The sequence below is a fragment of the Chrysemys picta genome, chromosome 4, assembly GCF_011386835.1.
Source record: "Chrysemys picta bellii isolate R12L10 chromosome 4, ASM1138683v2, whole genome shotgun sequence".
Lineage (NCBI taxonomy): Eukaryota > Metazoa > Chordata > Testudines > Emydidae > Chrysemys > Chrysemys picta.
Window position 1 is genome coordinate 13,014,654 of NC_088794.1, and position 13,648 is coordinate 13,028,301.

A 13,648-nucleotide genomic window follows, 5' to 3' on the forward strand; every position below is an offset into this window, starting at 1 on the left:
AGTGAGGTTGCAGGATATCAGGTTAATCACTGGTGTGTTTCATGGCAGCAGCAACCAGAATGTCACAGCTCAAGGAAATGCCAACTTCTCCCTTCTCATGTGGCTGTTCACTCATACTTAGAGTGCTAGATTCTTCAGAAGTGCCGAGTGACTGCAGCTCCCACTGACTGCAGCTGCTCAGGAACTCTGAAAATCAAGCCCAAGGTGCCTCCATGCCAAGGGAGCCCAAAACCTTTACACATAGTTACATACGTAGCATGACTGGGATGCAGCCAGCCAGCCACCCAACTTGCTCCTAGCATCATGCACAGCTGTGAAAATTTTGGCCAAGGATACCAGAGCACCTCCCAACAGTTACACAACACCCTGGGCTTGGACCCGTATCATCAGCTCGGAAGAGCTCTGTTTTTAACATCTAATCCTGTAACCAGTTTGGGAGAGGCCCCAGCTATGCTTACTATCGAGGGTGTTTTGCTGCTCACTGTTGGGCATGTAGAACACAGAACTCAGCAATGACCCTTGCTTGGTCAGACAGTTAGAGGGTGCAGCTGGAAGCTACAGCGGTCTGAAAAGGGGCAGAGGGCTGCATTTATCCTAGATACTCTCCGAAACGGCCAAGTGAATAGAGAACAGAAAATTAACCCTTTTATTGATGCATTGCAATTGTTCTACATTTTTACCATATTATGTAGAAAATACTTAAAATACAAGCTACTTTGTAAAACCAAAGACAAACACTGAATCCAAAGATAAACTGTGTTTTCACAATGGACCCTTTTCCCATATAGTTAGTATTAAATTTTTAAATATCTATATTTCTTTTGTTAAAATGATTTTTACATACCCCCTAAGTACATCGGCAATACAAACATAGATCAGTAAATGTCAGAAACTACCTGTATCTAGCGGCTTTAAAAAGGAAAAGCACAACCATAAAAGAAAGTTAAATTTCACACAGTAACTAGCATATCAAATACATTTAATAAAGTAGGAATTCCATTGCAATATCAAGGATTCAAGCAGAAATACTAACATTACATATAATGTACTGCTACATGTAGTGAGATAGATATATTTCAAGCTGAATCTGAAATCACACATTATAATAAAGTTTAGCAACGAACAAACAACCATGTAGACATGCGGCACCATTCATAAGTTTAAATTAAAGAGAAAGCAGGGCTGTGCCAATCCTGTCATTTAGAAGCAATTTAGTTCCATGTACTAAAAAAAAATAATAATAATAATAATTGCTGAATCAGAGGTAAATTACTGCATCAGTCAACTAGGTGCTAAGCAGAAAAGCTCTGAAGTTGCTTCTGCAGTAGGGTATCACAGCTGTGAATGCAAGTCAGCAAATAGGAACAACTCTAATTAAACACAGTTTGTGAATCACAAGAATTCATCTATAATTCAAAAGGTGAATCCCAAATTCCAGCTAATTGCTCATAGTTAAAGAAAGGACAAATATATATTCATCAATCGCATGTCTGGTTACACACTATGCAAACCAGCTGTGACAGTGAGGCCGCTCAGTCGTTAATGCTTCACTGGGGCCACATGGGCTGGAATGCACTGGGAGAAAGGCTGCACCTCCTCAGAACTGAATCTTTACCGTACCCTTGACGGGGCAACACACACTGTGGGCCACATTTTTATGTTACACCACTGTAAATCCAGTGCTGAGATCAGAATCTAGCCCTGTGGGGTTTTTAAATGGTGCGTATCACAGTTTAAATGGGATGTGACATCTCATTGATGCAGGTCCCATCTCATCCTCCTTTTTCCAGTGCGGAGGGATGTTTGAATCAGTGGAGGAGATGAGAATGTTCTTAGTAGATAAATTTGGCAGTTTTTTTTTTTTTTTTAAACTATGTAAGAGGTGCTGGTTTTTTTTAGTTTCTTTTTAAACAAAGGCTTCCCCCCAGTTGATTAGTTCATTTTGTTAGAGGCCTTGGTTATTGTTCTCTTCTTAAGAACTTCCCAGGCAACACTTTACTCTTTGTGAAATGGGGTGAAAAGTTTTCATGTAATGCAGATGTTGGCGTTTGTTTGCCTTGTGAAGGAAAGGCACAACTCTGTATCCAAGAGGTATCTGTCTCGAGGGGGAAGTACTGAACACAAGCCACAACGCGGACAAAATAAGGACGTGCTTGGCACTAAGTGAGAAACATTTGGATAACACAGAGCATTGGCACCACCAGTGATGGGATTGCTCAGTTATCCCCACATTTTGAGGAGCGCTGTGTCAGAAAATACACTAGACGATGACTTCTGGTTAGTGACGTTGCTAATTGCTCCCATCCAGTTCCAAAGTCCTTACTATGAAAGAGACACCAAACCTCCTACAACTGATCAATTTCAGACCAGCCTAGACCTTCCTATCCCAGTAATGTGGAACTTCAGAATTGAACTTCTGCCCCTCTGGACACTGACATGTCATGCACCAGTCATAGAACTCGACTGTTTTCAACTTGGACGGAACTGGGGTTCAAGGCTGCAAAAACCTCTTATTGCTGCAGCAATACCACTGCTCAAGCCAGTTCATTATCCGTTTGGCCTCTGTACTGAAGGTCACGAAATAATTCCTAGTTCAACAGACCCAAGGAAACAAAGTGTAGTTTCATTTGGGTTACGCAAATGGAGTATTCCTCATAACTAGTGCTACAGCTAATAAACCTTCCCAACAGTTCCACATCAGCAGATGAAATATACATTTTTTTAATGGTATTGTTATGTTATGTGCTTTACAGCAGGCTCTCTTTGGTATAAACATTCTGTCACCAAGCTAGCAATATTTTACAAGAAACGTCTGCTAGTAACACAGGGGAAGGTAACATCACACTCTAATCTAATAAAGTGATTGCACATACTTAATCACTTCTGCAATATCAGACTAAATATTCCAATGCATTCCCAGCACTACCCTATTTGAAATGCACCGACAGACATCTAACAGTATATGTGCCATTTCAAGGAAAGCTTAAGGAAACATCGCTTCACTCCAAACAAAAATGTAGCCTTTTATGTTAGCATTAAAACTGAGAACAATGCATCTATGCAACATCCTGCTATTCTTGCTATGATAAGCTTAGTGAATTGCTTCAATTCAATGGGGGCTTGCTGGTCCCTCATAAGGCAAGCTCACTGTAAACTCTATTCACACTACATCATCATTTAAGGCACTACAATAAGGGGACACAAACAATTCTTCATCACACATACCTGTGCAAAACAAATCAGAAGGTATCCTTTTCTCTCATGAGGCTCTACTTTCTCTCTCTCTCAGTGCTACAGTGATGAGCTCTAATGATTGCATTAATTCACATACATTCTGACGTATCGTTTTGGTTTAAATACAAAGGATACATCAATTTCATCCCCAGGAACGTTTAAGATTTAGACAAACACTAGGTACAGAGTTCAAGTATAATCACTACACATTTTGATTACAAAGACAGAACATTTGGGGTTAGCAGGAAGTTTTGCTTGTTATATTTTTTTCTCTAATCAATATGTACATATTTCATTTCATGTAAAATATTAAAACACCACCATTACAAAACTTCTAAAATAGTTTTAAATTCAGTAATAAACTTTAAAATCTGGATTTTTTTTTCTTCCCTCCTCCCCCCCTCAATTCCTACATGCACTTACTGTATGCAAGTCTTAATAAGAGCGCTTTAAAGCTGGCTGCTAGCATACCCAGGAGGAGAGGCTCACCGGAGTATAAAAAGCTGTACATGTCATTATTTCACTGTATTTCAGATTGTTCAGCTCCCTCCTAAATGAATCATGCAAGGAAAAAGAAAGAAAAGGAAAAAAAACAAAAGCCCTGGGCTTCTGAGAGAGGACTCCAGCTCCATTATAGGGCCAGTGTCTAATACTCCAAAGAAACCAAACTCAAAAGAGCAACGCAGCACTATCAATTCTCAGCTGAAGAACACAGCATTTTGGCAAAGCAGTCATGTTACGTTATACAGTGAGATCTTGCATATAAATGAAAAACTTAATTTAATAGCTTCTGCAATGATAAAAACCCAGCTACGTTATGGATATTCAGACTTTACAAGACAATAAAATGAAGATTTCATGGTTTACATGGACTTTTGAATATTAGGTTGCTAGTACAAGATAGCTGCCTCTATCATACCCTTAAAGAAAGCAGGAAAGTAAACAGAAAATGTTGACAGGGACAAATAGAGATGTAATTGCTTTTGCAGAAACAGTAATCTACTAGTGAGAAAATGAATTATGGAAAAACTTTAAAATATTAAACTGAAGTTTGAAATCTGCTCTAGCAACTTACTGAGATAAATGTGCATTATATTTTTAGTGGCAATTTGGATTTGTGCAAGCTGCTAAAATATAATCTGCTAATCTGTTTAAATTATAAGAGTTAAAAAAAAATCAGCATCGGTCTTTAAAGGCATTGATTTTCCTTTTCTCCTCCGATTATCATAATATCACAATAGCTTTAAATAAATTGGACTGTGACCTTTTTAAAAGCATCTATAAAAATTAAGTAAAAGTTTAAAATCTTAATCAATGACCCTTGTACTGATACCAATGGATGCTGCCCAGTTAGTGACTGAATTCCCCAAGCAGAGACATTGTCATACGTGGTAAATCCAGACTTAGAGGAGACTACGAGAGTACAGTCAACACCAGGTAAAGGTTCACCTGAAAACCTCCTTTAATTCTCCAGGCCTGTAGCGGAACCCAGCTCTCCCCAGAGTGGGCTAGTCACAATTACTGCAAACCCTACCGATCAAGGGCAGCCCCCGAACTACAAGTATGAGTACTGGTTGATCTTTGTTGGGCTCAACGGGTATCCAGCGTAAATAGCAGATCCTCGGGAAGCACCAATATAGGACTGAGTAGCAAACTGATGTTGGTACTGGGCAGGCGGGACATTTGCAGAAGTCAGCAAGCTGGGCCCGACACTCACTGGTACCTGGTGGACAAGAGTGCTAGGGTGGGCCGCGTACGTGGTGTGCCTGGAAGAGCCCTGAGGGGAGAAGAGATGAGCGAGAGAATTTGTGGAGCCCAGCGTTGTAGCAGTGCTCGGAGCATAGGTGTACATGTGGGGCTGGCTGGGAAGATGTGTGCTCGCTGTAGCTGCTGCCAGATGGGGATGAGCTGGGCTGCCGTGCTGAAACGTGTAGGGAGCCTGAGAAATAGCTGATGGGAGGGGAGCCACATACGCTTGCTGCCTGCGTGGAGCCGGATTTCCGCTTCTCTCCTGTGAGGCCAACACTGGCGTTGGCTGGTTCTGCAAAGGAGAAAAATCAGTGAAGTGAGTGGGCACCTGCCATGTGATGCCTGTCAGTGGGGGAGGAAAACCAGATATGGGCGGGCCCTGCCCTGGGGACGTTCAAGCACTCATGGAGCAGGGCTCATAATGCTCTGCAGGAAGCACCAGGAGACTGGCAGCCTGAGGAAGGGCAGATCTCACTGACTACGGAGATAAGTCGGACTGTTACAGGGGGTTGAGGTGGAACCGCAGCCCTTCTGGTGCCGTGGCCAAGGCTCCCGCCTGGCCGCGTCTGGCCAGGCGCTGAGCACACCACAGGGAGGCTGCTCTAGTTCTGGATCTGGCAGGCAGGGCTGGTTGCACAGCAGCCACCGTTGGTGCAGCTGACGAAGGCGGAGTGGAGGCTGTGTACGTGGGGCCAGAGAAGCCTGGCTGGAGGTGCCGGGCACTGCTCTGTTGTGATCAGACAATCTGAGCTTGAGTCAAACACGAGAGCCGGGGGCACCAGCTAAAGCGAGGCCAGGCTCAGGACCAGGAAGGGAATGCGCATATAGCTCATCAGAGCCATCTCTGGGCTGGTACCTGGCGAGATCTGCAAGGGGGTGGGTGGGTGGGAGGCGCAGACGAGTCCTCCCTCCAGAGGCTAAGCCAGTCCACCTAGTATCTCCTTCCCCAGCATGGCAAGAGTAGGATCTGTGCCCTGCTTGGCCCCTTTCCCTGACACACCAGCTGCCAGGAGACACCCCCACAGGCAGGGCCAGCTCTAGGTTTTTTGCTGCCCCAAGCAAAAAAATTTTTGGCTGCCCCCAACCCCAGCCCTGGACTCCCCCCACACCCTCCTGCCACCCCAGCCCTGGGCTCTCCCCCCCCCCCACCCGCACCCCCTGCCACCCCAACTCTGGGCTCTCACCCCCACCCCACCCACACTCCCTGCTGCTCCAGCCCTGGGCTCCCCCCAACCAGTGCTGACTCCGCCCTCTCCCCCTTCGTCTCCAGCCAGTCCGGCGCTGGCAGGGTCAGGGTAAGCAGCAGGGCTCCCGGACAGCGCCTCAGCCCAGGGTCCCTCCAGCCGGGGCTCCCGCCTCCAGGACTGGCCGGGACCCGGGAGGGCAGAGCCAGGGGACCGCCCGGCAAAGGGCTGAGGAGCCGGGGCAGGGCAGCCCCAGAGGGAGTGGAGCCCCGGAGAGTGGGATGCGGGCCCCACACGGCAGCGCCCCAGGCACCGGTCCCCACTATGGCCTCACTGCTGCTGCTGCTCCTGGCCACCCTGCCACAGTCCCTGGGTGGCTCAGGCTGCTTCGCCCAGCCCCGGCTGCAGCGCCGAGGGGCAGCCGCCCTGCGGCACCTGCAGGCGGCTCCGTGCACCCCGCGGGGCGGCCCCCAGCCTGAGTGTCCCACGCTCGGAGCCTGCCCGGCCATAAGGTGCGGGCGCTGCTGCCCGACACGAACTGCAGCGGCCCCAGGGTGCCCCCCGTGCAGGACACACTGCTGCTGCCAGGGCCGGCTCTAGGCTTTTGCCGCCCCAAGTGCAAAAAAAAAGGCTGGCTGGAATGCTGCCCCTGAAAATGTGCTGTCCCAAGCACGTGCTTGGTTTGCTGGTGCCTGGAGCCGACCCTGCCCACAGGAGAGAGCACAAGTTTTATGCCATTCTGAACTGTCAAGGACTGAACCAGAACCAGCTACTTAATGCCAACAACGAGGAAGCAGCTATAGTGCTTCTGTCACTGGTAACCAGCCCTCTTCCTCTCCCCAGAACACAGGGTCCAGCACGACAGAGTCCTGTTTGGTATTAACAAGCCTCAGGGACATGCAGAAGACAAAGCAAGAGCCACAGCCTTGCTTACCTGGCTAAGGTTGAGTGGCTGCACGCCACCAGTCACCATGCGAGGTGGCCGGTACCCGGTTGGTGTTATACAGCATCCCGATGACTGCCCACTCACCGATGCCACTGGTTTGGTCTTGCTGACGCTACTCAGAATGCCTGAAAAACACGAGCAGGTTAGTCCATTCTTCTCCAACTCATTCCAGGACCTCACCAGCTTGTGTACCTTCAACAACGCAGGGGCCCTTCCCTTGCAGGGCCATTTCTCTAGTTTCAGTGTCATGCTTGGATGAATCAATAACATGCCGGCATTTCCCAGAGATCTGAGTAACATGCTGCAATCGGCTGCTGGGGGAACTGCTGCCAATAACCCAATGGAAATCCTTTTATACTCAGTGAATCTTAACAGACCCAGATTTCTAGAATCTGAGGGCAGCAACTACGAGCCAGCACAGAACACTAGCTGCCTACAACTTAGTCCTGGCTATTCTGACAAAGGAGACAGTGCTGTCAGAGCTACGGATACAGACACAAGGAGTGGGCTGGCAGGTCCTATCTTTGTCAGAGTGGACACCTACCTGAGGCCTGCGTGGCGACGATGCAGTCGGTCAGTTGTGTTTTCAGAGGTGGGACGATGATGGTGCGGGAGCTGGAGCTGTCGGCCGCTCCCCTGGCAGGCAGCTCCAGCACCCCTCCAGCACTCCTGACAGCAGAGAGCGGATCGCTGGTGTAGGGGCTATTGAGGGAGGAGTCCGAGTCTGGGGAGTCATTCACGGTAACATAGCTGATGACATTGGATCTCTGCTTCATGCCCAAGCTAGGGGAGAAAACACACCATACTCATGTACCTGGAGTGCCCACAGGGAGCACCCTTGGCCCTGCCATGGCTCTCTCCCCTTATCCAGAACTTTATGGTAATTCGAGTTAGTGGAAAAGCCAAATCGCACAGAGGCATGATGGGATGTTCTGTGCCTCACATCAGAGATTTCGCCGCACAGATTTCTTAGCCCAGCCTCACAAACCCCTCTGCATGCGCTTTTCTTTTCTAGCCTGGCACTCTTCTCCTCCCATAAACATCCTCTTGCGGTCAAGGATGGACGTGGGAGTGTGCAGGCTGTGCCTAGCTCAGGGCGAAATGCTAGTCGCTCTAAAGCCAGACTCTCTACCTTGTGGGCTTGTATTTGTTGTCCTCCTCTTCGTCGGTATCGCTGCGGATGGTGATGACGCTGACGGGTGGGCTAGGCGTGTCTGGGATTACGATGGGCTGGTGCTGCTCCTGCACGGCAATGAGAGCGTTGGAGGAGGACACAGCACGAAGGGGGCTGCTCCCAATCAACGAGTAGACTTGGGAAGGCACGGCCTCCAGTGCAGCGGTGGGCCTGCAGGAAGCAACAGGGCAAGACAAGGAGATTGTTCAGTGGCCAAACCATGCTGCCCACCTAGAGATAGACAGACTGTGCCAGAGCTCACCATGGCCTGGGGCCAGCAGGAAAAGAAAAGCCCTAGAGCTGACATCCTGATAGAACTCAACACCCATTAGGTCAAGAGAGCCAGGAAAAACTCCAAGTCGCAGCACGCAGGATTAAAGGGGTGGAATTCCCCTCAGTGCAGGAGGGTCCCCTCTGGTCCTCCCTTGTTCAGAGGCCAGACTGTACTACAGAATACCTCGAGGCCCCGATGAGGGCAGGGCCCCAATCTGCTGGCAATGCACACACCTGGGGACAGTCCCTGCCCTCCCACGGCAGTGAAGATTGCCTGAGGAAGGAGTTCAGCATTCAGCCCTTAGCTGGCAGCTCACTAAACACAGTTGCAGACAGGGCCCCTGTGTGAGCAAGATGCTAGCGCCCCAGGATCTACACATCTCCCCGCAATGTGTCGAAAGGTCAGCAGGGAGGGCTCCTTACTTGGCTGTGCTCTGTGCCGGCTGTTTGTTCTTCTTTGCTGCGAGGCCGCCGCTCTGCTGCTGCCTGACAACGTGAGCAACTCCAACGTTCAGAGGCTGCGCAGTCGCTAGAGCCACGTGGTTGGTCAGTAAGGAGGGCTGCTGCATGATGGTGCTGTACTGGTTTCCATGGGAATGTGCGTTCCTACGGGGGAGAGAGACCCAAACGCTGACTGGGCTGCAGGCACCACGGGAGCGCACAGCGCAGGCAGGAATGTGGGGAGCCGGTGCAGTCAGGCAAGTCTGTGGGTTTGCACTGGCTCACATTCCCACTGGATCTTCTAGGCCAGAAGCAGCTCTCTAACACACTGGTTCAAGCACTGTGAGGCTGCACATTTCAGTAGTATTAGTCCTAGTCCTGACAACGGTGGCACTGGCGGAGGTGACATGGAAGCTGTTAATGACGGAAACACTTACCTGCTACAAATTATGCCATCATGTCACTGGGCTCAGGAGCACCTCTGCGTTAACACAGACCCTTACCTCCAGTCAGCTAACTGCTGGTTGCTTCCAATCGTCTCTGGAATCACAGCTGTGGGCTGAACAGAATTGTGCAGTGCAACTCCTGGAAGCTGCTGCCAGGTGGAAGGTAGCAGAATCTGTTGGGTCCCTCCAGGCCAGGCCTGCTGCAAAACAACAAACAGAAAGAGGGACTCGCTAAGTTTCAGCTTCCAAGAGTAGCGAGAAAGACCCTTCCAAACAACAGAATCAGCTGTGCAGATTGTTAACTTGCAGAGATAAAGGTATGTGATTGCACTTCCTCCCATGGCCTCACTACAGGAAGAGAACAAGAAAACCAGAGAAACAAACTTCCTCAGCCAGTTTGTCCACCTTTTCTATCACAAACATCACCTGGGGAAGAGGATGGTGTTTAGACTGTACAGCAGAAAGAGTGCCAGAAAGTGGGTAGACTACATCCACCAGAACACTAGGGGCCATTTCTGCTGTGCACCTAAGAGGCCATTACTAGAGAACAAGTGCATCTGAGATGGTTCTGAGGACCATAAAATGAAAGAATCTTCAATGAAGTAGTTCAATTTGGAAGCCATTTAGCCCATTCAGCAGCTGTTTCACAAACACGTTGTTTATAGTGCTCAAACTGAGGGGAAGCAAAGGCAGCAGAAACTTCTCTGCTCCTCCCCAATCTCTTCTCCAGCGTGGAGAGAGGAAGTGGGGTAATGGCAGAAATGCCAATCTCCCCTGATTCAAGCACTGTTACCGAAGGGTCTAGGCCACATTTTCAATATGTTTTCATAGTTTACAAAAAGACTGAGGAAATGGAGCAAAATGCAGGTTTCGGTAGTCTAGATAAGTGGAGTCCAACATTTGCAAAAAGCCAATGAGTTCATCTTGCTCACATGACCCAGAAATAAAAATCTAGTTACAAATATGGACTTTTTACCACTTGGATTGAGTTGCTGAAGGAAAAAAAACAACCAGTCAATATATTAAAAAAGAAAAAAAAAAAAAGAGCATCTCTTGCTGTGTTTGTCACATGTGAGATGCTCAAACTACACCCACTTTCAGGTCATAGGGATCCTGGCTTTTCAGTCTAAATTGGTAATATGCTTCTGCAGTACAATAGCGCTATGACGCAGAACACACATGGTTCTATTTCCTGCAGTTTAAACTGCAAAACCACAAACACGTGCTGTTTTAAACAAAATATTTCTGCAAGTAACAGATCCACTTATTACAAATACTGGTTCCAAACAAGAAGCCTTCAAGCAGAGAACTGCTAACACCTCTGCCAACATAAGCAGAATAATAAAAAAGAGAAATATGTTAAGTCACACCATGCGTCTTTCCAAAAGCCAACACCTGCACAAGACAAAGCAGAGAGTTTAATACAGAGCGAAATCTAACTTCCCAACGGGAGGCAGAAATCAGGCCTTCCAAGCGACGAACTGTTTTGACAGAGGAAGGACAAAAATAGGCAAAGCTTAGCAAATGGCTAATGCAAACGTAAGTTAAGAAGCAAAGAGAGAAGTGTCGGAAGCACTAAAGGTGAGCAATTTGGGCCAAAGGCTCCAGGAAACCAAATGGAAATATCGAATTCTCTGGAGAGAATTAGAATCCAGGCTCTTAGTTTGAAGACGACTGGCTCTGATCTCCTCCTGAGGTACAGGGGAGTGAAGCGCCCAAGTCCACTGCACACAGATAGAAGAGCAGATCTAATTGGCCTGTTAGCTCAGAAACCCAAATGCACTTTGAAAGAGTCACCAGTCACTTAATGGTGCCCGTGCTCTGCTACATCCACTCCTGCCATTTTCAATGGCAACCCTTCAGCAAGCAGAATTGGAGAAGAGGTGGAAGAGAGATAAGATCCTTTGGGTCCTTTCTGTACAAACCACTTGTGATCCAGCAGAACCCACTTGCCTGCCTTTCCAATCTCAAAAACGGGGAGCATTTAATGTTGTGGCTAGTAGCAGACACTCGAATGGCCAAGCTTAAGTCACTAGTCACAGTAAGGCCAGAGCTCCGGCTTGAGCAAATTCCACCCCAAAACGAGTCTCCAGCTTGGGCGAAAAAATGCTAATAAGTTATTGCTTTTAAAGCCACAAAAAGACAAAATGGTTTATGTAAGAAATGGAGTGTGCTTTGAAAGACATGTGAGGACAGAAGGACTTCAAGTGCATTGTAATGTTTCCATATGCTTCACTGATCTGATTCTGGAGTTTTAAAATGACTGGCTTGTGACATCTGCAGGGTCAATTCTGATGCAGATACCAGACAAATTCAGAGGGCAACAATTTTGAAAGCACAGATTCTAAAACCAGGTCCACCCACTCCCACAGCCCGTCAGTTGGACATTTAGCTTAATCAGAACTAGCCCGAGAAACTGCTGCCGTCTAAAAAGCTAGAGCTCACCTTTAATTTCAACCACAAAATGTAATAATGTGAACAAAAAGCATCTGTGGGGAGCAACATCTTTCTCTGGATGATGCAAGCTGCCAGTGATTGGTTATAGATAATGAAAGGTCAGAGAATTATTGTCAATATTCAATGAAGGTTAAGGTTTCTTGACTGCTAAAGAAATAAATTAAAAAGCACTTGCTATTATTAGAGGTTTTAACCTGAGCTTAAGCACTTGATACAGTTCTACATGCAAAGAAGCTTTAAAACAAAAAATGCAGCTAACTTGCCAACTGGTTCAAATTCTGGCCATCCAGGTACCTGTAGCAGAGTCAACCTAAAGGCCGTTTCCTTTGTTTACAACAATTAAAAGGTAAAGACAGGACAGTAAGCAAAAGACAAATAGGATTACAGCTCTTCTGAGCTTAGGAGAAGAGCTTTATAATACTAGACTAGTAAAGAGCAACAGTCAATGGATCTGGATTCTTTAGAGCCACACTAAACATCAGAGTCAGACAGTGCGTCAGCAATGTTGGGGAGGAAAACAACAAGACATTAAGATGTAGCAAGAACACAGCCACAAGATGGCACATGCTTCCATGCCCTCTGCAAGTCTAAGTTAAAACAAAAACTCCGTTAGTGAACACAATCAAGGGAGGCAATTACCAGTACTGCAGCCGTCTGTTCTACTAGCGCTGGCCGGCCGGCTGCGCAGTTCAGAGTAAAGGGCACCGCATACTGCGGCGTGATGGTGGCTACTTGAGGATGAAGAGTTGCTACCATTAGTGGTGTACAGCTTCCCTGAAACGTAGATTAGGCAGTGAGTGAAACACACGTCCTGAGGCAGGTTAACTGGGTTCAGCAATAGGGCCAGAAAGGCTCTCAACCTATTGGTACTAACAACACTCTTCAATATCTCTCAGCAATCAAACGTATGTATTCAAACCACTACTCCCTCTGGCCCTCCAGGTGGGCTAATATGACCAACTGGCAAACATTCCTGAGGGGAGTGCAAGGGACACAGGAACCAGCTTCACAAAACTGGTTCAAACTTTATACTACCTTATTCTGGGTGGATCCTAGATGTGTGTATTCCAGGCCATCTCTTGTATATACTGTATTGGGCCATAGTGATATATGCTTCACCACTGATGTAACACATCACATATAATCATACACAGGCTATTTCGTGTACAGTACTCTCAGGAAAGAATAAACTAAGGAACTTTAATAATCTTAGTCACCAGGGTCTTTAGATTACTAGAAATTAACATTAATCATGGCGAGATTGCCGAGAAACAAACCTAATCCATAAAATCATTGTTTGTTGTTTTTTTTTTTTTTTAAAAAAACAACTTTGGTACTTTATCATGAAGAGCAGCAGGAATGGTCTTCTTCATGATGGCTTCCTTTTAAGATTATTCTGTTCATTGAATACTGTGACCTGTGCAATTATACTAAACCAAATGCATGCATCATCAAATGCTACCTCAATTATTTGAATTGAATAAATTACAATTTATCACCTAAAACTGCTCCTGTATGACTAGACCAGTCACTGTGATATACTTCCCCCAGATTTCTTGGCCGTTACAATTAAGAGTATGCACATTATTTCCCTATGTAACTGTCAGCAGAAACTGTGAAACTATGCAAACTAGTAAAATTATAGTAGTATCCATAAAGATGATGGATTCTTCAGTGTACAAAAATGTCCTACAATAAATGAGCTTATTACTGTGTACCCATTGTATATTTAAATAAAACACTG

At 46.7% G+C, this 13,648-nt stretch overlaps 1 protein-coding gene across 4 annotated transcripts in view; it reads right to left on the bottom strand.

The window, feature by feature from the left end:
• Window positions 1-632: 632 nt before the first annotated feature.
• Window positions 633-13,648, bottom strand: part of HIPK1 (homeodomain interacting protein kinase 1) — a 35,467-nt gene continuing 22,451 nt past the window's right edge. For 2 of the 4 annotated variants that reach the window (XM_065591408.1, XM_008171658.4), the window contains exons 10-16: window positions 12,544-12,678; window positions 9,505-9,647; window positions 8,984-9,166; window positions 8,246-8,458; window positions 7,658-7,896; window positions 7,102-7,238; window positions 633-5,275 (exon numbers count right to left, since the gene is read on the bottom strand). In XM_065591408.1, the coding sequence (XP_065447480.1) occupies window positions 4,790-5,275; window positions 7,102-7,238; window positions 7,658-7,896; window positions 8,246-8,458; window positions 8,984-9,166; window positions 9,505-9,647; window positions 12,544-12,678 (1,536 nt within the window). In that variant the 3' untranslated portion in view covers window positions 633-4,789. The remainder of the gene's footprint in view (window positions 5,276-7,101; window positions 7,239-7,657; window positions 7,897-8,245; window positions 8,459-8,983; window positions 9,167-9,504; window positions 9,648-12,543; window positions 12,679-13,648) is intronic. The other 2 variants (XM_008171659.4, XM_008171660.4) reach the window with 2 other exon arrangements.